General features: G+C 41.8%; 1 protein-coding gene across 1 annotated transcript in view; it reads right to left on the minus strand.

The window, feature by feature from the left end:
* exoc4 (exocyst complex component 4) overlaps positions 1-27195 on the minus strand; it is a 195062-nt gene that overhangs the window by 11936 nt on the left and 155931 nt on the right. Inside the window, exons 17-19 of the mRNA XM_049566575.1 lie at positions 22382-22526; positions 15199-15377; positions 13819-13978 (exon numbers count right to left, since the gene is read on the minus strand). Of these exons, the coding sequence (XP_049422532.1) occupies positions 13819-13978; positions 15199-15377; positions 22382-22526 (484 nt within the window). The remainder of the gene's footprint in view (positions 1-13818; positions 13979-15198; positions 15378-22381; positions 22527-27195) is intronic.

Consider the following 27195-nt stretch of genomic DNA (forward strand, 5'->3'; position numbering starts at 1 on the left):
TAAAGGTCACTTTGAACATCAATGTGAAGAGCCTAGGCAAAAACCGTACCTTAAAGGTAAGTGTGTCTGTCTATATGTGTCAGCCCTGTGATGGATTAGCAGTCTGTCAAAGGTGCATTTGCCTGTCGCTCAGTGTGAGCTGGAACAAGCTGAGGGTTTTATGTACTTGATAGATGGACATTTAAAATCTAAAAAAAAAAAAAGTAACAGTTTCCACTACAAATTATCTCCAACTTCTTGTTGCAGCGTTTGTGTAGGCTCACTGACTGACAAGTATGTAGGCTCAGCTCCCCGTTTCAATTAAAAAGCCCCTTCTGGTAGACGAGTAAGTTATGCACACAGTGGGAAATTAACAACAAACATCCCTGCTGAAAACTCAAATCATGACTGCAGCCGCTTTGACAGACACCGCATTCTGTTTGGACATTTTTTCCTCCAGTCGAAAAAAAAGCAAACAAAAAACAATTTGTCTAATAAAATAGTAAAAGTAGCTGGAAAGCTTTGGGATCCATCTGTTGACGCTGCAGCCGCCAAGTGAAAGTAAAAAAATACCTCATCAGTGCTATAAAACAGGGCTTAACTACAGCATAATAGCAACTATAATTCACTTGGCAGTGATGCATTTAGGCAAAAAAAAACAAAAAAAAAAAAAACAACCCACACAGGATTTGTTAAAAGCCGATCCACTGATGCTCATTTATAACTGAAGATGGGATGCTAAATCCACTGTGTGGTTTGTTGTCCTTTCTGTAACATCTAATATCAAAACAGAAAAGCTGCACCCACAGGAAGAGGCAGTGTGTGAGACTGTCAGCTGGCTGTTAGTGTGTGTGTGTGTGTGTGTGTGTGTGTGTGTGTGTGTCTGAGTCGTGACGACAGCTGGCAATCTGGCCTCTGCTCAGTACAAAGGGGAGGGGGCCGGTTCAGAAAGAGAAAGGTGTGTTTGTGTGTGTGTGTCTATATGTGTCTGAGTGATGTATGTTAGTGTGTGCTGAAAACACTTTCAAACAGTTCATTACCCAAGCAGTTGGAAAGCCATTTGCCAAACAGGGTAAGGGCTGTTAATAAGATTAAAATCTCTCGGCGCCCCGCCATCAAGAAAGAACCCCCAGTGACATGCGCGCGCTACCACACAAACATACACTTCCTTTTATCCGTTAAAGATGCAGCTAGTTAATGAAACAGGCATTCTTTTTTGTCCGCAAAACCAAAGTGAATTGTTGTTTTGATTGCTTTCTTCCAGAAAGTCTTTCTCTATTTATGGCCCTCAGCCTCCCTCTGTGTCTCCCTCTCCCTCCACACGCACTAATTTTACCAATTTCCACCTGCTTCCACCCCAAGTCCCGTCTATAAGAGCAGTGCTTTAGTAATCAGCGTGCGTGTGTGTATGCGTCAACATGCCTCCATGGTGCGCTATTCTATTAAATTTTAATTAGCCACCTCCCTCCCTTCCCTTGTATACAAAGAATATTAAGTAAATTTATGATGCGTGGATGCAGCATAGGACAGACAGATACGTATGAGAAACATGGAGGGAAAGAGGGAGAGTGGGGGAGGGGGGCACGACACAAAGACAGAGAGGATGAGAGAGGAGAAAAGCACAAGAAAGACGAGAATCAGCACAATTCACCACCCCCCCCCAATTTCCGGCGTGTATAATATTAAGGCCATTACAGGCTGCCTCTGTCAGCCTGTTTGGAACAACACGTTAGTTAGTTGGGGGATCGATGGAGTGAGGAAGGAGGAAGAGGAGGAAGGATGAGAGACTGTGGGTGAATCTCTCCATCAGCTGTGAACCAAGACTTGTTGCTGCAGTAACAGATACCGGGGCGACTGACACCAACAATGGGGCTTTTCAATTCCTTTATCTCTCTTGGTACAAATTTAGATAAGGGTGCACCAATTGTGAAAATCTGGGCCGATACTGATACCGATGTTTAAAATAACAATTTGGCTGACAGCTGATACCAATGGGTTTGTCGATGACTTTGTTTTTGCTGTTACGTATTCCTCCTTTTGGCCCAGGGAAACAGAGAAATCTTTATTATAAAAAATTTGGCTGTTTTAAAGATCTTTGAATGAGCCAGATTTATTTATACAAATTTATGAAACAACCTTGAATATAAACTTCTTTCACCTGGAAAAAAAAAAAAAATAACTGCTTCAAAAGTCTTTTCAGTGTGTAGAATATATTATAATTCCCTCTCTAACACCTATTTCATATTGCTGTGAATGTCTCCTTCAAACAACTGTATTCAAATTTCTCACCAAAAACTAAATTATATTCATAAATTCATGAGAACACATCATGAGAGAGTTAAATTAACTTTGCCCAATACTCATTTTAACGGAACAGAGCCTGAACACAGCATAATATAACTCAATGCAACCCATGGATCTATAAAGAGACCTGAATACAGTGACAGAGGCGGGGCCTTGGTCATTCCTTCTAAAGCTGCTCACCGGCACATCAAAAAAACGTACAACTGCTGTGTTTAAAACTACCTGGATGATCAGCGCTGCTTTCACATCACTGGGCCCATAAAGCAAGCACACTTAAGACTTCCGCCAGCCAAGTCAGCTTTAGCGGTTTAGCACTCCTCTAACTTGAATGGGGATTAAATGGTTTAATCTTGCGGCTCTTCTAGATATTCTACATGTTAACTAAGTGACATAGTGTTGGGGTGGTTGTGACACGCATGAAAATGTATCCACTGATTTACAGACATGTCCTTCACAATGTAAGTCTATGGGGAAAAGTTTTTAGGGACCAATGGCATCATGTGACAGACTCGGAAGTTGTAATTCTGCTGTTTGGCCACTACAAAAATTGGCTTCAAAGCCCGGCGGACTCCCGAGGGCATCCCAGTAGAGATCTCTGTTCTTCCTAAACTGGTTTTCTATTGTCCCTAGGATGGCGTTTTTTCTCAAGCCCTGCTTTTTAGCCTGTGCAAAACTGATGTGACATGACAGGAAAACATCGGCCACTTCCTTTAGTGAATGCCATCTTACAATATTGTCATCTGTCGACAGGTCAATGGCAATTAACAGGGTGAATATTAGCCGATACTGGTGTTTGGCCGATTCATCAATGCATCCCTAGATTTAGAGTTTAAAAAATAGAGATAAATCTTGCAGCACCTTTGGCTCTAAAAGAGGAGGGGTCTTCACACAAAGGATGAAAAGACACAAGTGTATTAATTTGACATGTAAATGTAGTTTTCAAAATGGGCCAGCTTAGGGTGGATGTAGTCTCAGTCTATACATCCTGTTAAAATCTCTCTCTAAATTATCTCTCTCTGCCTCCTTCCGTCTCTTTCTCCCTCCAAAGCAGCGCATTTGTCTCTCATCTGGTAATGAGGAAAGGTCTGCAGAGACACGGAGACTAAAGCTTCATCAGCAAAGACCAGTCCCATCATGCTGCGCCATGCACAACAAACACACACACACACAGACACACTCTGGCTTCATCAGCAAAGACCAGCGTCATCAAGCTGCAAGGTGCACACACACACACACACACACACACACACGCACGTACGCACTCACACAGAGCATGGATAGACAGGCTTCATCAGCAGTAGGACCATCATCAAGCGGCATTTTACGCATCCACACACAGAAAACAGGGGCAGAGGAAGGGAGGGGCTGGAAGAAGAAGGTAATGGAGAGAAAAACAATTCAGCAGAGGTGGTGGTTGGACGGTAAGAGGAAAAAAAGACAAGGAGAGAAAAGTGAAGAAAAGGGGACCGAGAGAGGAGGAAGAGAGAGATAAAGAGAGAGACACAAGGTGACAGGAAGGAAGACAGAAGCTGAGCGAAGTGACAGTGTACTGAAGCCAGGCCTAAATACAAACAGTTTTATCTGTTGACACCCACTACCTCCTGACACGGCCGTCAACTGTACTTATTACCACATTCTCTGTAGACACACCAGCCTGTCACCTCGACACACACGCAGGGGTTTAGACACACACGCACACAAAACCAAAGGCAGTTTATTTGCCGGTGCGCACACACCGCATCTTAGAGATGCGCAGGGGCTGGGGCGGTACACTTCGGGACAATGTGCAGTACACAAGGTTCTTGTACAATTCACACATGTACACCCGCACACTGTAGTAATTTCCAGTAGCAGACAGGTGGGTGTGACGGGCTGAACTCTGGGGCATCTCCACGGTGAGCCTGTCAGGCTGATGTTTAGCCTAGCTACGGGCTAAGGGGCTTGCGAGTTAGCTCGGGATGTTGTGACAGCCCTGCAACCTGCCTACACGGGTCACCGCGCAGCTCAGAGCAACACCGTATGTGTGTTGGTGTTAGTGAGTGTGTGTTTTGAGTTTGTCATGTCTCAGGGTGTCTGGAAAAACATACCTTAAATGCTGCTGCGCCAGACATAGAATATATTTACACAGACAAACATGTACACATTTATTTACATCTACCTCTGCTGTAGGACAAGTCTGTGTACACACAGTGTTGTGTCTGTGGTGTGGAGCGCCTGTGCTCTCAGAGGCTCGGGCTAACACTGTGCTGCAGTAAAAAAAACATATTGTAATAGAATGGTCTTTTAAGGCTGAACCCATGGCTGCATCCAAAATGCAATATTTATATGCTATTTAATAGGCTTAAACAGTCTGTAAGACTCTTTAGTATGTCTGAGCCTTAATATGAAACCAAAAGTGCAACAGTGCAATACCACAATGCAATGTGGTATTGACGGAAACGTTCACAGCAACAGACAACGATCAAGGCACCCCTGTAACGTAATTTTATAATAGATACTGTTCTCAGGTTGAATAACTTTGGTCATGAGTTTGCTGCCTGATGTGCAGTTTAGGAAACATTACGTGAAGTGTTGTGGTTGGGGTACCATCACTGTTAGATGATGTATGCTGTATTCCATTTACCACGTAAGTTGGAACTAGGAATAACATCATACCTGTGTTGATTGTTTTCCAGTTAACAAACTGGAAAACCAATATGTTGTTCAAGCCAGGTTAGCATTACCAGTTGTTAACAACGCATTATGCTGCGTTTTGCACATACAAAGTGGCATCATGTCCATAGAAGTAGACAAGATGTTGGACAGCACTGTGTACGACTGTTTTGATGAAACACAAATAATAAAGAAGTGCTAATAACCACTACATCACTACAGCTTTCACTACTGTTAATTCGCAGGGCAGCCATCTTGGACTTTGAGGTCGGGTTTGTTGGGATTCAAACCTTCTTTACAAGTTGGAAATTTGACTTTGGGGGCGTTCAAGTTTAATTTTCCGAATGGTAACTCAGAAAGTCCAACTCCCCAGTGCGAATGGAATGCACCAACATCATGTAACTATTGAGATTTGTAATGGGTACAACATGATTTGGGCTTTTTGTTAGTCGTGGTAGTGGTGTGGCTTTAGGGACAGGTTGGTCACTTCACCGCTTTGTTCCTGACTGAAATATTTCAAAAACTATTTGGATGATGTGCCATGAAATTTGGTACGCACAAAAATCATACCCGCTAAACATAAGCTTGTTAGCATGCTAATGTTAGCATTTGCTAATTTAAGCATTATCTGGCAACATAGATGCCTGTGACACACAGAAACAGGAGGTCAGTCTATGTCTATGCTTTGACATAACATTACACACTGAGGTCACCACTGGTTCACATTTTTCATAATGCTTACAGATGTTGGTAGAGCTGAGGTTGGCATGGACTACGGTCATGAATGTATAAAGAGAACTGGATGCAGCATTGAAGGTGAGGTCCTGATCATTCCTATGAAACTGGCGCGTGAAGCTAAAATAGTTTGACTTCATAAGTGTATAATTACCCAGATCCAGATTCAAAAGAGCAAGAGAGACTTCCACCAGCCGAACTGGCTACTTCTGCTTTAGCCCTTTTTGCGGCACTTCTAAATGTCAGCAGATCAAATGGATTAAATCCTGATAGTGAAAATAGCCATTTCGCAGGGGTGGGATGCTCATAAAAATGTAGCCACTGACTTACAGACGTGTCTTTCCCAATACAAGTCTACAGGAAATGGCATCATGCTACGGACTCAGAAGTTGTAGTTACATGGTTTGGCCTCTATGAAAATTGGCTTCAAAGCTCATTAGCTGGTTACCATGGTTAGGCCTCTCCAACTGGCGAGGTGGCTCTCAAGAAGTGGTGTGGTAATAGCAGCTCAGTGTATCTGAAGAGATACAAACTACTGTTTATTCAGAAAGAAGTACATTGAACAACAGAAGACATTTTGGGTCTGTAGTGCGCAGTTTGTGGTTTGCAGGACTTGTGTGGATTTGAAAGCAGTCACACACACATTTTCCAATGATCCTATGCTTTGATAACTGGTGTGGACTCATGACATTAAGCCAGTCTCTAAGCTTACCTGATCTGAAACAGTAAGTGCTGAAACGATTGGTCTATCAACAGAAAACTAATCAACAGCTATTTTACCATACACATGCAGAGCTGAATTGAACTGGATGACAAGTAAAAAGAAGAAACCAAAAAAGTTGTGAGCAGTTATAAGATTAAAACAGCCATTTCTTAGGCAGTAAGGTCTAACTGTAAGGCTAGCACTGCTAACAAACAACAACCAAGGAGACTATATGTGCTTGGATATTAAATCTCAGTGACAGCTAATTATTTCACATCTCTATTTGAGGTTACTAAATCTGTTGCCAAGGAAAAATAAGTCACAACTTTCTCCATAGGCTTGGAGTGGGCTGTTGCCAGGCAACACTAAGTTTTTGAAAGTTTTGTTGTTGCGTTTTCTTTGTTACAATTGTGGTTTGATAAAAGATTCACCAACACATCACTGTTATCTCATCTCAGCTTCTGTCAAGAAACCAGAAATCAGCATAAAGACAGAGAGAGTGGACACACGGGACAATGAAAGGAGATCAATGGAGTGACAAGGTTGAGGGCGCAGTCAATACACACACACACACAGATGTGACATTGCAGTGACACACAGTTCTGCAGAATAGGTCTGAGCCCCTCAACTGTTTCTGAGCAGATGGTCTGTGTGTGTCAGTGCTGAGGTGTGTGTGTATGTGTGTGTGACCTTGACCCATGAGCTGGTATCGCTGCCAAATTTCAGACTGAGAGACAAGAGACCACTGTAGGACCTCTCCATACAAACACACATGCTAACACACACATATGTGAGCTTTAACACCCTGCCAACAACAACAAACCCTAACAACTGACATACTGTAGGTTTTCACACTATTACACTGTATAAGAACATGGATTCAACCACAAGGTGGCACTGTTTCCCCATCATTCTTCCCAATCTATGAGCGAGAGGGTGTGTGTGAGAGGGAGTGTGTGTGTGTGTGTGTGTCTTCATGAGTTCTGCAGTGCTGGTTACCGGGCCTCTCCTTAGTTTTAACTCAGATCAATGGTTATTACTGTGCCCTTGTCCAGGTCTCTCTCGTCTCTCCCTTTCCCATACAAGCACAGCGGATGCAGAAAAACAGCCGTAACACACGCACACGCACACGCACACACACACACACACACACACACACACACAGGAACATAAAAGTACATGGGTACACAGGCAAGCATCTGCAGTCTTTCTCAAAAGCAGGCTTCCTGCTGCGATCACTTCCTCTCCTCATTTCACTCGTGTATCTCCAGAGGTGGTAATAAAATACTGTTGAATATTCTGCTTTTAGTCCGTCTTCCTCAGCCTGCCTCTTCACTGCTGATCCTGGTTGGCTAACGTCAGTGTTCCTTCTCAGCATCTTTACAACAGTACTGTTACATGTTTCAATGTGGAGCCGATCTTTCAATATCTATGACTTAGAGAGGATTTAGCTGCTAAATGATTGATTCTCTGAAACACAGGAGAACTCCTCTGTATTTGTGCTACTCATTTTCAACTGTTGGTACTACAGTATACCACTTGACCTGCCTAGGTCTAGACCTTTGAACCCACCCACTCCACGGAGGAGACCAATTTGTCTGGCATCATGACATGAAAGAGCGGTTTCTCGGTTGAAAATACAAAAATGATCCAATGAGCGCCGCAAGGGGTAGTAACGATTATACAATTAGTGCCATGGGCAGCACTAACACTATTGCCGAGCTGTTGTCAAGAGATGTCAAGCTGACTGCATGCTCTCTCAGTATCAGGGACATGTATAGTTCCACATTCTGTTTGAAGCCTACACAACAAAAGCCTACAAAGTCTGCCCACCACCACTAAAAGACAAACTCACCAACACCACAGTTACTTGAAACCTGTCACAATGCATTGCAGTGAATAAAAATCTGGCCAAACATAACAATAATCCATTTTCATTCATTCATTTTCCATAACCGCTTATCCTGTTAGGGGTCGCGGGTGTGCTGGAGCCTATCCCAGCTGACATTGGGCGAGAGGCAGGGTACACCCTGGACAGGTCGCCAGACTGTCACAAGGCTGACATCTAGAGACAGACAACCATTCACACTCACATTCACACCAATAACCAATTTAGAGTCACCAGTTAACCTGCATGTCTTTGGACTGTGGGAGAAAGCTGGAGTACCCAAAGAAAACCCACGCTGACACGGGGAGAACATAGAATCTCCACACAGAAGGGCTCCCCCATCATAGGGTTTGAGTCCCCCTGCCCATGTGGTTCGAACCAGGAACCCTCTTGCTGTGAGGTAACAATGCTAACCACTTTTCTACAGTGCCACCCACTTTATAATATAAAATTATACATGAAGACATGGTCCACCTTACAGGTAACAAGGTGTAACCCTTATACTAACCCTGCATTTCTTGTAATCTAACACTTCACAGCTAGCTAAATGCTAACTTAGCATGTTTTTCAGGGCTTTCACTTCCAGACCAATCGTCAAAGGAGTCTGATCATGGACTGAGGTGTAGGTGTGGTGGGCCAGTCATGTAGCTAGTGGGCAGGGGTCTCACCTATAAAACAATGTGTAGGATCCATACTGAATATGTACATTCGGACAAAAGCCAAAAATGTCATGCGCCAAAAAATACCTATATCTATCAGGCTTCCACCTCACCATCTGTGTCGCCAATTTCCTATCTCCAAAATGTTTGTAAGCATCGGTCAAAGTTTCTCCCATCAAGTCTGATTTTATCGATCACAACTTTTGTGCAGGAAGTGGTTTACGCCACTTTCAGGCCTTGTTTTGTGTGTACGCAATTTTTATAAATGACAGGTCACGTTCCAGGTCACGTTCCAGCCACAGCTATACCTGCTCACAACATCGCCCCACATCGCAGTTTGTTTTACTTCACTCAGCCCCACTCTTAAGACCATGTTGGCAGGGCTTCAAATCACTGTCAACTTGAAATGACAGTAGATTCAGGTGGGTATCTTGGACTAGTGATTGGTTAGGGAAAATCAAACCCCCCTCCTCCACAGAAATTGGTCAGAATGTCAGACTGAAGATGCAAACTGAGGGTAACGAGTTGACAACCCTGTCTGATATCAGGCATCCACTTCACTGAAAAGGCGCAATTTCGTGGGCGGGCTGAAACACTTTCACACCATTCCAGTAGATCATTTATTTTTGACAGTTTTCTATTCAATAAGCTCAGTCAAAGAGGTATAATAAATTAGAGATTAGATTAGTTTTATGAGTATATGAGCTTGTACACTTTGCACCCATTGTATACAGTTTGACATGTATGGTTTACTCATGCAGATGTAAGAAATAATTGTACAGCAGAGCGTACATCTTTTGAAAAGTACACCTAAAAATATTCATATTTTGTGAGCCAGAGATGCATAATTTTATCTCCAACATACTTGATCTTATACAGACCTTATGGTCACTCGCAGATGGGAGCTATGGAGCATACTTTATGAATATTCACATCCTAAACATAAATATGGTGATTTCAAAATGCTGATTGGTGTCTGTGCAAGGGTAAGAGCAAGGGCTACATATTACATGTGTGTATGTGGCTGTGTGTGTGGGGGGTGTGATGTGTGTATGTGTGTCATGGAGCCGGAGGCCGGCCAATCCAAAAAGCCATGAATGTGTAAACAATGTGCTCTGCAATTCCCAATCAACACCTCCACACCACCCACGCCTCGTAATCAGAGAGCGGGAGAGAGAGAGAGAGAGAAAAGACAGAGAAGCCATCACTGGCATTTCTCCATAATCAAAGTTGACAGAGGGTAGAAATAACATACTAATCAATGGTCCTCCACATCCAGTACAGTTCAGGTCATTTCAGTTTACTTTTTAGTTTTTTTATTTTTATTTTTTTTTCTCTGGAGGGGAAACTTGGCTTGCAATACCGGCATATTACAAACAATAGCGATGTCCAAACACAGACAGCACCTATCCATTCAAACATATGACAAACTCGTAAGGATTCCAACAGCCGTGAAAAGAAGCTAATTAACCCTACAACACAACATGGCAGGCGCGGGTAAACACAACAACAAATATTAGATGCAGCGAGACTGAGGTTAGGAAAGGTGCGCAGCAGCAGATAGTTGAAATGCTGCCTCAGAATTAACAAAGTAGAAAGAACAAAAATTAATAACAAATCGCTCTGTTAGAGTTTTATTTATTGTTCTCAAACCATGAACGATGGCTTTCAGCTGTTCTTTAGAGTCAAAATCAGGCCTTGAGCAGGTCATGGAAGAAGCTTGTCACGGCAACGTGTAGGTTTTATTTCAATATAATAATAATAAAAATAATAACTTAAATTATACAGAACGAAAACAGAGATTACACACTTTAATAGACTAAGCAAAAGCGGGACCAGGATACTCAGGGAACATATCAACAGAAAGCCAAGCAGTCCTATCAAACAAAAGTAAGACAAAACTACGGTAAAGGTAAAGAAAGGATAACGTTAAAACGAGACAAGACCAAAAAATGCTAAAAGTAAGACTCAAAATGTCAACATAAATAGATACAAATAAAGGAATAAAAGCAATAAAAAGATAAAAAAAATCTGGGGGGACACAGGAAGCAGGGGTCTGATGGTCCACATTTCATTTCTTGCGCTCTGGTGAATATTTCCGCATCAATTTGTGCCTTTTCTGCATCAATTAATGGTGGAAATGTCATGGTACTTTCTGCTTCAACCGTACATAGTTGTCTAAGCTTCTTTCCGTTTTATAGCAGACGGCTACCTACCACCTACTATAATGGGGTCACTGTTGTTTCTATGACTCGTGTTCTAACTAGGGTTGGGTACCATTCAAGTTTAAACCAATACCAGTACCAGTGCTGGTACCTTGAATTTGGTACCAGTACCCAATGTTATCTGTGTTTGGTGCTTTGTCTGTCCTTTTTCTGTAATAACAAAAATAAATTTTTTAACAAGGTGCAGTCAACCAGCAATTCTTCTCCTGCGCTCTTTTCGAATCACATAGAACTAAAGCCGCGTTTCCACCAAGCGGTACGGTACGGTTCAGTTCAGTTTGGGACGCTTTGCTTCCATTTCCACTATAAAAAGTTGTGGATGGTACCAATGGAACTGTTCTGTACTGTCCCCATTTTTGGTCACCCCTCTGCTGGGGTGCCATGTACACAGATCTGGTACTAAAAGGTGGAGCATTTGTATATATCAATTTCTACCAGGTTATGTGAACAACATATATTCTAATCCTCACTCTAAGAAAACTAACAAAACAAAGCAGAGCGCTGTTCCTGTGGGCTCCGGCAACACTAAACTCCTGAGAGGGACTGAGAGGGACTAACTGCAAAAACCTGCAATTTTTAAATATCCCATGGAGAGAAACTCTCACTCCAGCCTGTTTGATGTTGTTCTGAAAATGCTGGCGTGCAGTCTTGTTCTTTGGACGATAAACGAGGTGCAGACTTCCCTAAGTGTCACCGGTAATGAGGAAATACAGTGAGAGCTGGATAGAGCAGTGAGTGTGCTGGAAACGCAAGGATCTAGGTACCATGTCTGAAGGGTTACTTTTGGTTCCAAAGGTACCATACTGAAAGTGTTGGGTGGAAATGGGGCTTGACTGTCTGTCTGCTTGTGTCTGTCTCACTCTCTGTTATATAATATGTGGAATAAGTACTTAATTTAAAAAACATAATCAAAAACAGCAGTGATACTAAGCTATTTCCAAAATAAAATAGAAAAGAAAATAGACCAGATAGACCAAAACTATTTGCACTGTAGCAATAATTTACAGCTTGCTGGGAAGCTGACGAAGCACCATGACTCCGGGGAGCTCCATTGTCTCCACCACAAAGTGACCCAAAGCTGTGGAGCCAGCCACCCAATTCCACGGGCAGCTTTGTGGCTTCGGGGCGCCACCTCCAACTTTCATCTAGACCCAGCGGTTTCCCCCAGATGCACTCTTAGGCACCAAAATTTGTCACTGATTGATTAAACATGATTTGGTACGTTATTCAGTCAGTACCCTTAAAAGTACAGAGTTTGGTACCCAATCCCAGCTCTAACAGACGACAAACACAAGTGCTCTAAATCTTGAGGGGGCCGTGTCCCTTGCCTCCTCTGCCAAAACTACCTTACGAGTCCAGGGCAAAAAACTTCATGTTTTAAGAACAATTTAAGTTTATTCTAATATTTCCAACAGAGCCAGTGTTTCTTCTTCTTTCCCTTCTCAAGATAATGAAACAAGACAGGTGAGGACAAAAGAAAAATAAATAATCCATGGACAGCTGAAAACAAAGAGATATATCTGAAAATCAAGCACCTAACATTTTCATCTTTCTTTCTCCTCTTGTACTTCTCCCATATTTCATCTTCCTCTTTTCTTCACTTTCTATTTGTGCCTTTCTCGCTTTCATCTCTCACTCTGCTGTATTATATCTACTATCCATGCTGCCTTCTCCAACTCCTTTCTATGCCTTCTCCTGTGAAAGACGCCTTTTCTATAACTTCCTTTCACTTAGTTTTTCAATCTTCCTCCCCCCAAGCCCTCCCTTCTTTCTCCATCTTTTCCATCACCCTTCCTCTCACACACACTCTCCTGTCAAGGACACGAGCTTCTGAAAGAGGGAGAAAAAAAAATATCATATGAATACTATGAATCACCCTTCTCTTTCTGTCTTCTTCTCTCTTTCTACCCTCCTGCTCCCTCCCTCCTCCTTTTTTCACAAAGATATCTGAGCGCTGATTTCCCCCATGCCTGTCAGGGCTGGACAGCGCTGGGCAACAGCAGGTAGACTCACAAAATATAAATGTATGAATAAGAAATAAACACCAACAACTGTGCACGCACACAGACACACAGTGCGCTTGACAATCTGTTTGACCATCTGTCTGCCTCGCGCGCTGACATAGTTGCTGTCTGAACTTGAGGATGTTGTGCATGTCTGTGAGTGTCTGTGCAGGTGTGTAGTAGGAGTGGACATATATATATATCGACTAATTTAAACTACAAATCAGCCAGTGTGTTTGGTCTGTTTCTGATTTGATGGCTTTCTTAACACAAAATTTGATGTATATCATTAAGGGATATTAATTTTGATCATTATCCCCGTGCAAAACAGATTCCAACAAATTAATTTGTGTTAATATTATTATTTATGAGATTATTATTATCTAGGGTTTCAAGGGAGAGTCGTGTGATATCAGAGGCTTTATCACCATGACAACAGCAAAACTCAAGGGGAAACAGCAAGCTCTTATAAAATATTGGCATGACAATTTAGAGACACTGCAAAAAATATCTTCTGCCAGCTACTCCTTTCCAAGGTTATGAGCCTTTATAAACACATCCTGGTGGAAACTAAGTGCACACACAAGTAAAGGGTTTCTGGTCGGGGTGAACCCAAAAACTGCTCGGGGTGAACTGCACTGTGGCTAACCCTGTGAAAATGTGAAATTACCTGGCAAAGTCGAGGTCGGCCTCCCTGGACATGGTGATGTTAGTGAGGTTCTGTTGGAGGACAAAAATGTTCCTGCACATCTTCTTGATGCCAGACTCGCTGATCCTCTTGAAGTACTGGGCGCCGTTGATTAGAATACAAGAGATAAGATGACCCAGACCTGGTGAGAGGGAAGAGAAGAGAGATGGAAATAATGATTGTCGGATCAAGATAAAGAAGAATCAAAGGAATAAAAGGAGAAAAAGAAAGTAACAGAAAAAGGAGGGGTAAAGAATCTTTTGTCAACAATAATTTAAAGGGAACGTTTGCCCCAAATTCAAAAGTACATGTTTTTCCTCTTACCTGTAGTGCTATTTGTCAATCTAGATTGTTTAAGTGTGAGTCGCTGATTGTTACAGATACCAGAACTAGATGTCACTAATCTTGTGGTGCTCAAAGCACCAGAGGAATGTATTTAAATAACTCACCAGCAGTGTCTCTTTCCAGAAATCATGACCCGGTTATTCATCTAATTTCACAGACCTTGTTGTGAGCAGGTTCATGCAGGAGCTATTTTCTTCCTAACTAAACCACACTGGCCAACGATATCACCACGCAGAGGGAAGCGTGCATCTTCTCATGAACAAGAGTATCATGCTTGTGACAGCATAAGCGCATGGCACAAGACTTGGCTGTTTTACATCTTAAGGAAAAGGGACAGTCCTTTGAGAACATTCACATCTTGGCCAGAGAAGACAGATGTCTTGAAAGAGGTGTGAAAGAAGCCTTCCACGTCAAACTGGAACGACCACTGTTTAACAGAGAAGGTGGCCTACGACATCACTTACCACCCACCTACATTGCAGTCTTGGGATCCCTCCCCAGACGACTTAACCCCCATTCACACCTGGACCCATCTAACCCTGACTACACACAAGATGGCTGGATGGACCAACGACTCACATCTGACCTTAATGACTCTGACACTAAGAACTCACATGTGACCTCATACGCACCACTCCGTTAGAACTGAAGTAGGTTCTTGGATGAGAGGTGAAACATCTTCAAGAAACTCAATCAAGTACAGTTGCCTGCGATATAGCACTTATGATCACACTTATTCTGTGTGGCGATACAATGGGTGGGTGTAGTTCAGTCGGAAGCTAAGCGCCATCTAATTCCATTATATTAAAAAAAAAAGGCAGACATCTCTGAGCGATATCTCCAACATTTGGCAACTCACACCAAAACAATCTAGATTGATAAATAGCACTACGGGAAAGAGGAAAAATATGTGAACTGTCCCTTTAATATTTATAACCGCATGACACAATTAAATAACTGAAGGTTGACAATATTGTCTAGGCAGCTGTTTATACTTCACCCCTAGTCCGCACTGACCTTCAAAGATGTACTGGAACTTGTGCTGCTGCAGGGCGGCCCCCATGGCCTCCTCTATGGCTGAGATGTCCTTGTTCAGTTTGACCACCAGCGGGTCATAGTCCATGCTCTCCACATTAGCCACAATGGCATAATTGCCTTGCTTTGTCAGGGGAATCAGGTAATGGAAGCAATGCACCCTGGAACGAGACATGGGAGGACAGTGTAGTTGAGGGACAGAAAAGAGACAGTGGAAAATTAGATGTCTGACTTTCTTCTCTTTCCATTTCAGATCTTGTTGTTAAACGTAGACATGCTGATTTTGCTATAATGCTAAACAGCTGCCCCCAAATTCTCTCACAGTTCACTGCTGATATGTTGAAATCAACTACAACCCCTGCTAGGTTTCAAAACATCACAAGAAATGAGAAGGAAAATACAGAAAAGAGCCTCATAAACTGAATGCATGAGGTGTGTTAACGTCTGTCAGTTTAAAGGTATAGTTCGGAATTTTTGAAGTGGGGTTGAATGAGGTACTAATCCATATTCAGTGTATTACAAACACTACATAGTAGGGGCAACGGCAAAACATATTTCAGCCACCTAGAAAACATCAGTATCAGTTTAGGTGTACGCTATATTTAAAATATTTTACAGCTTTACTGCTCCTTGCCGTCAGATGGCTCTTTCCAATGGGGACCTGAAGCCGTTATATATCGAGCCATCAGACTCCAAGAACAGTTACTTCACCTTGCAAAACACAGAAGTTGCTGGTCTACCACTGCCTCGATTGGTTGGACTGTTTGTGTTATTGTGTGACTTAAGTGAATCAAAATTAACCATTTCAAACACCAAATTCACATGTTAACACAAACTAACTAATTAAGGCAGCAGTAAATGAGAAACTCCAGTGTTCAATGAGGTAAAATTGCTGTTTTTGTCAATGGAGTCTAGCTTTGAAGAACACACAGATAAGTTTCACTTTTAGCTCAGTTCCCTGTCAGAAAGGGCTGCCTGACAGCGAGATAAAGTAGTGAAAATATTCTAAATATAGCGTACACTTAAACTGATGTTAATTTTTTTAAGGCTGGCCTTTTTTAAGGTGGCTAAAATATGTTTTGCTGCTGCCCTTGTCCACAACATTACATTGCTTAGCTTCCGTGGCGGTTCTCTGCTCTCAAACTGGGGGCGTGCTAACCGCCATCTACTGTAAATAATACTGACTATGGATAAGTACCTCATACAACCCAACTTCAAAAGATCCATACTGTCCCTTTGACATAAGTAAAAGGTACACTGAAGTTGGCACTCAGTATTCTCACTTTCCATGCCCTACCGACACACACACACACACACACACACACATATATATACAGTACAGGCCAAAAGTTTGGACACACCTTCTCATTCAATGCGTTTTCTTTATTTTCATGACTATTTACATTGTAGATTCTCACTGAAGGCATCAAAACTATGAATGAACACATGTGGAGTTATGTACTTAACAAAAAAAAGGTGAAATAACTGAAAACATGTTTTATATTCTAGTTTCTTCAAAATAGCCACCCTTTGCTCTGATTACTGCTTTGCACACTCTTGGCATTCTCTCCATGAGCTTCAAGAGGTAGTCACCTGAAATGGTTTTCCAACAGTCTTGAAGGAGTTCCCAGAGGTGTTTAGCACTTGTTGGCCCCTTTGCCTTCACTCTGCGGTCCAGCTCACCCCAAACCATCTCGATTGGGTTCAGGTCCGGTGACTGTGGAGGCCAGGTCATCTGCTGCAGCACTCCATCACTCTCCTTCTTGGTCAAATAGCCCTTACACAGCCTGGAGGTGTGTTTGGGGTCATTGTCCTGTTGAAAAATAAATGATCGTCCAACTAAACGCAAACCGGATGGGATGGCATGTCGCTGCAGGATGCTGTGGTAGCCATGCTGGTTCAGTGTGCCTTCAATTTTGAATAAATCCCCAACAGTGTCACCAGCAAAACACCCCCACACCATCACACCTCCTCCTCCATGCTTCACAGTGGGAACCAGGCATGTGGAATCCATCCGTTCACCTTTTCTGCGTCTCACAAAGACACGGCGCTTGGAACCAAAGATCTCAAATTTGGACTCATCAGACCAAAGCACAGATTTCCACTGGTCTAATGTCCATTCCTTGTGTTTCTTGGCCCAAACAAATCTCTTCTGCTTGTTGCCTCTCCTTAGCAGTGGTTTCCTAGCAGCTATTTGACCATGAAGGCCTGATTCGCAGTCTCCTCTTAACAGTTGTTCTAGAGATGGGTCTGCTGCTAGAACTCTGTGTGGCATTCATCTGGTCTCTGATCTGAGCTGCTGTTAACTTGCGATTTCTGAGGCTGGTGACTCGGATGAACTTATCCTCAGAAGCAGAGGTGACTCTTGGTCTTCCTTTCCTGGGTCGGTCCTCATGTGTGCCAGTTTCGAGCGCTTGATGGTTTTGCGACTCCACTTGGGGACACATTTAAAGTTTTTGCAATTTTCCGGACTGACTGACCTTCATTTCTTAAAGTAATGATGGCCACTCGTTTTTCTTTAGTTAGCTGATTGGTTCTTGCCATAATATGAATTTTAACAGTTGTCCAGTAGGGCTGTCGGCTGTGTATTAACCTGACTTCTGCACAACACAACCCCATTGATAAAGCAAGAAATTCCACTAATTAACCCTGATAAGGCACACCTGTGAAGTGGAAACCATTTCAGGTGACTACCTCTTGAAGCTCATGGAGAGAATGCCAAGAGTGTGCAAAGCAGTAATCAGAGCAAAGGGTGGCTATTTTGAAGAAACTAGAATATAAAACATGTTTTCAGTTATTTCACCTTTTTTTGTTAAGTACATAACTCCACATGTGTTCATTCATAGTTTTGATGCCTTCAGTGAGAATCTACAATGTAAATAGTCATGAAAATAAAGAAAACGCATTGAATGAGAAGGTGTGTCCAAACTTTTGGCCTGTACTGTATATACATATATATATATATATATATGTATATACCTACTCTAACACCTATAATTTAGAAAGAAATCATTATGTTTAGAGTACTTGTAATATATCCACTTATTCAGCTAATGGACTGGATTAATTAAGGGCAATCTGTAGAGCACAGTGCGAAGTACGTATTTTGTACAACTCTTAGAGGTAAAGAAAGCCTTAAACATTTAGTAAATTTACAGCAAACAGCCTGTGGTTCTCTTTCATACTATGTTTCCCCCCTCCAAAAATGACGGCAAATTGTGCCTTTAAAAGCATTTAATTAAATTAATGGAGTGTATGCCAGAGAAGCTCACATTTACACTGATACACATTTTTGACATTTTGTAATTAATTTTCATGGCGATTTCTTTTCAGGGCAAATTGAATAAAGATGTGGTACAAACACAGATTTGTGCCCTTGGCCAGTGGAGTAACTGAACCTTGATCAAGAGTTTTTCTATTCACTTTCATTTTGGGTGGTAGAAATACACATATTTTATTTTGTAAATAGGATCATATCCAAATGCCACGAACAAGGCTGATGTGACTTTACAAAAGACCTAATTTCAGAAACTGTCAGAACTTTCGAAAAACATTTTTTATACTTTTGAGCCTACCATTTTTGGCTCTAAATTAAAAAACTGAGAAGCAAACAATTCTTATCTCTAGTTTGTCCGTCTTACCATTTTACGCCCACAGTAACGTATATTTAATACTGCTTTTAGGACTGTAATGGGTTATAGAGGGGACTTTTAAGACATCCTTTAACAATATGCTGCTTCTCGCTGCCCATTTAAACACCTCCATCTAAGTCGGAGGTCCTTTAGGTCCGTAGAAGGCTCATTTCTGTCTCGACTTAAGGAGTCAATACTCTCATAATTCCATCATCACAGTGCCCTGAGCAGAAAGGTATAAAATGATATGGGTGAATGTCTCTTCCCCCTACGGCAAAGCCAACAACCACACCACATTTTTAATGCTCCCATCTCACTTCACTCTCTCTCTATTCAATCATTTCTCCCACTTAGCTACTGTATCTCCCTTCTTTAACCCCCACCATCATTTTAACCTTATCTCCCTCCCATCTCCTCCCTCCCATCTTGCTCTCTTCCTCATGGCTTCATTTAGTTGGTACCACTATCAGGGGAAATTCGCTAGATGGGGCGAGTCAATGGAGTGTAGCATATAGCTAGACATCAGCCTCAGGGAGGGTTTTCTACTGAAATCATAAACAATATTGCATAAGCTATACAATAGTCTACGGGGAAATAGTGGTGCATGGAGGGATGGAAAGAAAGGGAGAGGGATGATGGAGGACTATTAGTGGTTGTGGGGGAGAGGGAGTATATGGTGTGGTAAATTAACTCCGATACTGACATTCGCATCAACACATACTCAAGACAAAGTGTAAATTGACGAAGTTGTGCATTTAGGGCGGAAGTGTGATGCAGCTGATCATTTTTGTCCTCATGATTTAATGATGTCCTCCAAGCTTGTGCAGCATGATCATGGTAAGCGAGTGGTAAATGATTTCACGCTGTAACAATCTTTGTTTCGTTCAGCTGGCGAGTGACACAAATGGGTTATATCAATGCACTGATTCCACAGGAAGATGAGAGGAAAGTGAAACACGATGTCTGTTCGTATCATTTGACGCGTGTCACATACACAGCACACACCCCAGTGTATGACACAGACAGAAATAGTAATCAAGGTGCACAAGCTGGGATGTGGCAATCTGTGGAGTAAATGTGATTAAATGTGCTGCTAGTCTGTTGACTATACATAGATCAGCCCTGGAAAATAAGACACTGGCACGTCTTGACAACTTGAGGCTCATCAACATGTGATGCCACCAGTGTGTGGGCCTAAACAGAAAACAATGGGTGCAGTTGTTTTGTTGCATGCTGACCTTGAAAAATACAATTTTCCTACTACTGTATAATGTTGTTGGAACTATATTTTCTACCGACACTTGTTTTCATTGCCTTGAAGTAAAAAAAGTCAACACAACATACACGTCAAGTCAACTCAGCATGCTTTGAGCACTATGACTGACTGTGTAGTTAAATGCACGGACTAAAAATGGATATGGTTTAAGTGCAGAACTGCTAATAAACAAATGTTTAATACATTAAGTTGAATAACAAAAATGATTTAATTGCTTTATTCACATCATTTTGACAGAATAATTCAGTCCACCTGCCAGAATAAATGTTGGCATTATGCATTTCTGCAAACCACAGGTATGTTGCATTTGAGCTGAATTTCTCATCAAGAGGATGAGGGGATGGTGGATAGTGTGACACCTTGATATGATGGCCGCCAAGCTACAGACGGCCGCAGACCACTGTTCAAGACCAACAACAGCGCGTGTTTTTCAGCTGTGTTTGTGGCAACCAGATTGGGTTTTTCAAGCCAAAACATGATGCTTTCATAACCCTAGCTATCGCAACACATTTATTTCTTTAGCAGTGAGTGCAATTAAACATGCTCCATAAGCACACTGTACTTAACATACATATGTATTTTATATATTGATTACACCTGATGTCGTTTTACTTTACATTCCAACACTGGTGTGAATTTACATAGGTAGGTTCCTACATCTGCCAGGAGGGGGCAATATAAGCCTATTCACAGCATTTAACAACCAATACATTTTTCACGCAGTCTGAACTATTTTATTAGCTAACTGTTGGAAATTTTGTTTCTGAATTTAATTTGTACACTCATGTCTCATCAAGGGCCACGATTTTGCAATTTAACACCAATCCAGTGGCATTTGTTGAATTTTACCGACCGACCACTTCTGATTCACCGTCAGACTCGCTACGATAGCTAGGTTAACAATAGCCATGTTAGCTAAGAGTAGTTCCAATACTAGCTTTAGCTACATTGGTATGGTCTGGGCCATATTAAAGTACCAACAACATCACAGGCTAGAGAAACGTATACATTCCTTTATTTATGGCGACATGTTGAGCTAACTTGTCAGTAAAGACATAAACACTTCTCCTTCTGTGATTAACTTCCGCTCTCCTGTAAGGACAGCTGTCAATATAGGAACAAGTAGAGCCATGTGTAGGTGTGATTGTGCTGAAAGTGACCTATCACAAGAGATCCAACGTCTCCCTTGGTTTCCACCTCCAACTGCCAATAGTCAAGTTGATTGGTGTGAGCAGAATACAGCTTTGTGAGCACAGTGAACCTGTGAGAGTGTTCATCAAGCAGAGGGTCTTGCACGTATGGTGGCTGCTTTGTGCATCTGCTGCTGTGTTCTACACCTGCAGGTGCTTTTTTGCCTCTCTCTATGTTTTCTTTCTTGCTTGCAGCTGTCTACAGCTCTCAGTTGTTGAATTGGTGCGTGAGGACTTAAGATGGGCTCATCCTGCCTGAGTGGCGCTAATGTTACGATGACAGTATTTACTCTCAGTAATGGACATGCTGCTCGATGGGGAAGCAGTTGCACTTGTGTTTTGAGTGTCAAATGTATATTTCTAGGATTTAAGCCCATATTGCATGGAAAGATGTTTCTGCATATTGCTGGTGTTTCCACCCTTACTTGAAATGATCATTTTACTGATACTAGGAGCAGCACTGTTGTCCTCTTCCTTCTTGAAATGGAGCCTTTGGACTGTGTCTTTCTCTCTGCCATGACTCCTTCTTGTTGCAAGTTTCCAGCAGCATAGACATGAGTTTGACGTCTTTGCTTTATAATGTGCAACTGTCAGAAAAACATGCTGGCCTAAATAATAGAAACTGATAAGGTTGGAGGCATACGATTCTGATGGATCGGACATTTGGAACCAGTTCTTATCCCATCCCTCGTCACAACATAAAATTAATAATTGCAATGTAAAGAAACATAAGTTTCAACTTATCCGCTACATATGAAAAATACAATGCCAACATTTTTTCTGGCTATTGGGTTGGATAAGTAGCACTGCAATTGAAAAAAGCTGCTTAATACAGTGCTGAAACATTTAAAATTTAAAATGTTTGTACAAAAAAAAGCAAGCATTCCTGATCATTTTCAGTCCTAACGTTGACTTTGTGCATTCAGAATGGTTCTGCCAAAGAATCTCAGGCCATCTGTCACCTCAACGGGTAACAACACGATAAGATATGTAAGAAAAGCATATAAAATCCCAGTGTGTGTTTTAATTTCTGCAATTTCTGTGTGTGGTTGCGTTTTCCTGCATACCTGACTTCCAGATGCAATACCAGAAGACAGCGGTCTGCAATGTCCTGGAAGCCCCTGGACAGGTCGCTTAGGGTCTGGAGAATCTGCTCTCTGCTCCGCTCGCTCTCACCAACCACCTGGCTGTCTGCTGAGCACGGAGACGCACCTGGATGGACAGAGTAGACAGGAAAACACACAATGACACCACTTACAAACACAGTTGTACCAAACAGGGGTAATAGTAGTGAGTAAAAGGACGTATAGACTCATACAAGAGTAATCCCTTCCACTAGAAGTGTGTGGCTGTGTATTGCTAGGCACAGCACTTAGGTGAGGTTGGGACTTTATTAAACATGCCACACCGTAAGCAGCACACATCCAAGAGAATGCTACAAACATCACAGACACAGTGCCAAAAAAATGCAAATAAAGCAAATCTGGGGTTGACTTTAACTTTCACTTATGCTGGCGATACTGTTTACAAACAGCAGCTGACAATTCCTGCATAGTTTACCTTTAACTAGAGGAACTAGGACGACGTTTCGGTGTTTGGATGCTGCTAAAAAGTGCTTGAGCAAGCTGCTTAAGTCCTACCAGCTCCAGAGGTTCTGCTGTGTAGTTGTCCCTGACCTCTGTGCTCACACACACACTGTACTGTACTCCAAGGTAATAATATGCATGCATGTCACTTCATATTGACATAATCAGGTACTGAAAATGACACCGGCTTATACAGTACGCACAAATGAAACCATTCTTCACACACTTCCTGAGTCCTTCAGTATGTTCTTGTACTTTCTTCTCGCCACTTGTGCTGAGACAGCAGGAGCATGTGTCAGTGCGCTGCATTGTAAACCACACAAAAGACCTGTGTGTATGTGTGTGTGAGGAGAGAGAGAGAGAGGGAGAGCCAGGGTGCACGAGAGCATGATGAGTGTATATAAATTCAGCCTGGTGTAGATCAATGGCCATAAATTAGCAAGGGGAGGAAAGGGAGAGAAATTGGCCCCGTCAGTCATATGTAAGTCTATTTGGTCAATGAGGCGAGTGTGTGTGTGTATGTTTGTGTGTGTGTGTGTGTGTGAGGGTGTTTGTGTGTGTACAAAGAGTGACTGTTGAGCAGGAGAATGCAGGAGTCCACGATCGATGTGCCGCAGTCAAAGCCAGCTCCCCAGTTACTCTTCCTGCCCTTCCGAAGGTCACACATGCATGCACGCAGGCACACATGCACAGAGGAAGGACAGAGTGGCAGCAAGTCTGAACGAAGGCCGATACAACCTGTTCATTTGTCTTCCCTCTCTATGACTGATACTTCTGTTTGACACTCCCCAAAACAGAGAGGATGTGAGATTACAGGTATTCCTCCACAGGGACTCACTCACATAACACAGTGTTGTTTTCATTCTTTCTCATTTGGAAATGATGCGAAAACTGTGGACTGACCCAAAAGTCTACTGGGAAAGTACATGTGCTGTTCTATAAACTGTATAAAAAATCAAAAAACTCCCTAATCATAAGTTAGCTTGTAAATGTAGTACATTTTCCAGATAACTCTAAGGTTTTGAGTTTTTCAGAAGTGGCTGACTGGGACACACAACATCACAACTGTTAGAGTAGAAAACCAGGTGATCTACTGATGTTTACATGAACAAACCAGGAGAGATGAAAAACTGTGTCCTAAAAATATGGATTATTCTACCATTTACTGGAAACATTATAGAACACATCCTAAAAAGACAACAAAATGTACAAAAAGTGGAAATAATCAAAGGACAGAGAACAAGTTCAGAACAATATGACATGACAAGGACACCCCATATGTCATACTCACTAAAGATCCAACACTTATTCAAAGGGCAGCTCCCTTTTTTTTCAATTTATTTCTTTTTTAAGATATTTTCTGGGGCTTTTTGCCTTCATTTGACCGGACAGATATAGCATGAAACAGGGAGAAGGGGTGATGACATGCAGCAAAGAGCCATAGGTTGGAATTGCGCCCACAGCCGCTGCAGCAAGGACAAAGCCCTTGTACATGGAGCACCTGCTCTACCAGGCAAGCTAGTGGGTGCCCCATTTTGTTTTGTTTTTTTAGTTTTTAACATCATCCTGTAGCTGTCCAGTAGTGTTCCTTATGTATTTAAACCCAAAAATTAAAGTTGTGGTTAAGGTATGTTTTCTTTTTTAGCGTCAAAAAGCTATTTCCCCAAGCCCATTTAAAACCATTTTTTCCACGTGACCTAACATAGGTTTCTGGATGCTGACACTGTTGTATATTAACCCATGTACTGCTACTTAACAATCAAGACTAGCAGATTAACTTCAATGTGCTGTGAGGTAAAATTACTGTCTGTCAATGGAGTCTGGTAGCTATGAGGACGTCGATTTATAACAGCTTTAGTTCCTCGTCAGAAGATGCTGTCTGACGGTAAGGTTAAGGGGTAAAATAATCTTAATATAGCGCACACTTGAACTAATATCAATATTTTTAGGTGCTCCTTTTTTAAATAGGCTAAAATATGTTGTGGTGTTGCGCCCCGTCCAAAGCCACCAGACTCCTTTGACAGAAATGTAATTTTACCTCGCAGAACACATGAGTTACTGGTTTAGTGTTCCCTCTGATTTGTCGATGAGTTTGTGTTATTGTGTGATTTTGTGAACCAAACTGAAGTGGTGTTCACAGCAGTACATTGTGCCGACCGGCATCCACTGTAAGTGATGTGCTGCTTATGGATCTATCAATGTGTTTGTTCATTTGAAAAACAGGGAAAACGCAGATGAACCCGCTCTTTTAAAGGTTGAATGCTAATTACATCCACAAAGCTGAACGCTGCTTAATTTCTAAACGAAGTGAACACCCAAGAGGACCCAACAGCGCTGTGTATGAACATTTAACACCATTTAATGAATTCAACATCCAACTGATAATATTAAACCTTCTGCTAATCAAACACGACATCTGGAAACTTGGAGACAACTCATGAAAGTCACATTCCTCTATGGACAATATATAAAATTCAGGTATTTATGTCAAACTGGAATAACTTTGCATACCCTCCAACATTACTAAGGCCAACTTAAATTCTAAACTTTACTGTACATGTATTTCTACACTCAATAAACCACTATTCCTTCACTGCCGTACATGGTTAGTGCTTCTGTGTGCTCATGTTTACACATTCCTATGTACTGCTGAATATGTGCTTCTCTCCCTGTTAAGTTACGTAAAATTAACCCCTGATAAGAGGAAAGACCATTGGCTTAGGCAAACAGCAGCCAGGTATGTGCCATGGCCATCCAATCAACAAAGCAAACACACGCAGGGCTGTGATGTGACATCACTCTGACAGCTGCTCTTATGGCCTGTATGTCTAACATACAGAGATAAAGGCTGGAGATTATATTTCCTATTAAAGGGGTGCATGGGATGTGTGGGACTGCGTATGAAGAAGTGCTATATGTACATACTGTATGTGTGAACTCACTTGCTAATTAACTGTCTTCTTAAGTAAACCTCTTGATAATGTGTGTGTGCTGCGTATCACGAGACACCGCAGTGCAGAGCAATTTGCAGCAATTCCAGGCGGTTTATAAAACCAAAAGACTCCGACTCTGGCTTAAATCTAGCAAATAAACACTTCAGGTAAAGACCCAAGTTTGCAATAAAATGTGTGATTGCGGGTGAAAACATCATCAAACTGCTAAGCGCTGTCTACTCCAACAGAAAACCGTGCTCAGGATCTTTTTACTTGGGAAAAATAACAACTATCAACTAAAAACAACAAAAATTGAAGGTTTTTCAGGATGAAAATACTCTCTTCTCTTTCACCCCATAAAGTTGTAAGTAAACCACTAAATCATGAGCCTTCCTTCCCTGTTTTTAATCAGTTTCATTGTTGCCACAGCTGGAGCCAGCACCGTGCTTTCTCAGATAATTAGAGGGTGGCTTGGCTAACATTTTAAGCTCATAATCAGTCTTTATTTTTGTTCATTTGGCTATTTCACATCATACCAGTGTGAGAGCAAAACTAAAACTGGCTTAACTCAACAGAGGAATCTGATATTGGTTGTATGTTTTTATTTCCTACAGCTGGCTCCATTATTTATTATTTTAATATTATTCTGCAGCCAGTAGTGTCTCATATATTAAAATCCGGAGATACATATTTTGAATGTATGTCTTAGCCTCAAAATGCTATTTACCCAAACCCTTCGAAAAACACTTTCTCATGTGACCGGACATAGGTTTCTGTAAGATGTTGTTGCTACATATACTGCTGCAGATGCCACATTAGTTCTGTTCCCACAAACTAAACAATCAAATCAGTACCAACCCAGCAACTCCTGTGGGCTGTGAGGTTAAATTACCTTTTCTGTCAATGGAGCTTGGTGGCTTTGAAGAGAGCATAGATAACAACTTCAGTACCCCATCAGAAAGGGCTGTGTGATGGCATGGTACAGTAGTAAAATAATCTTAACATAGGGTACACTTAAACTGATGTTGATTTATTTAGGTGCTCCCTTTTTTTTAGGAGGCTAAAATACATTTTGCTGCTGCTCCCATCCGCAGCCACCAGACTCCATTGACAGAAGTAGTAATTTTAGTTACTACTGCCTCTGATCGGTTTGTTAGTTGTGTTATTGTATGACATTTGGAACCAAAATGAGACAGTGTCCACAGCAGTAGCCTACATTGTTGAGCCTGTGTGCCTCCTGTCTGCTTCTCCAAACTGGGAGTTTGCTGACCGCGATCTAACTGTAGGTAATACACTGACCATGCATCTATTAATATACAGTACAAATGGACTGCACTTGTATTGCACTTTTCAAGTCTTATG

Source organism: Epinephelus fuscoguttatus, linkage group LG22 (assembly GCF_011397635.1).
Source record: "Epinephelus fuscoguttatus linkage group LG22, E.fuscoguttatus.final_Chr_v1".
Classification (NCBI taxonomy): domain Eukaryota; kingdom Metazoa; phylum Chordata; class Actinopteri; order Perciformes; family Serranidae; genus Epinephelus; species Epinephelus fuscoguttatus.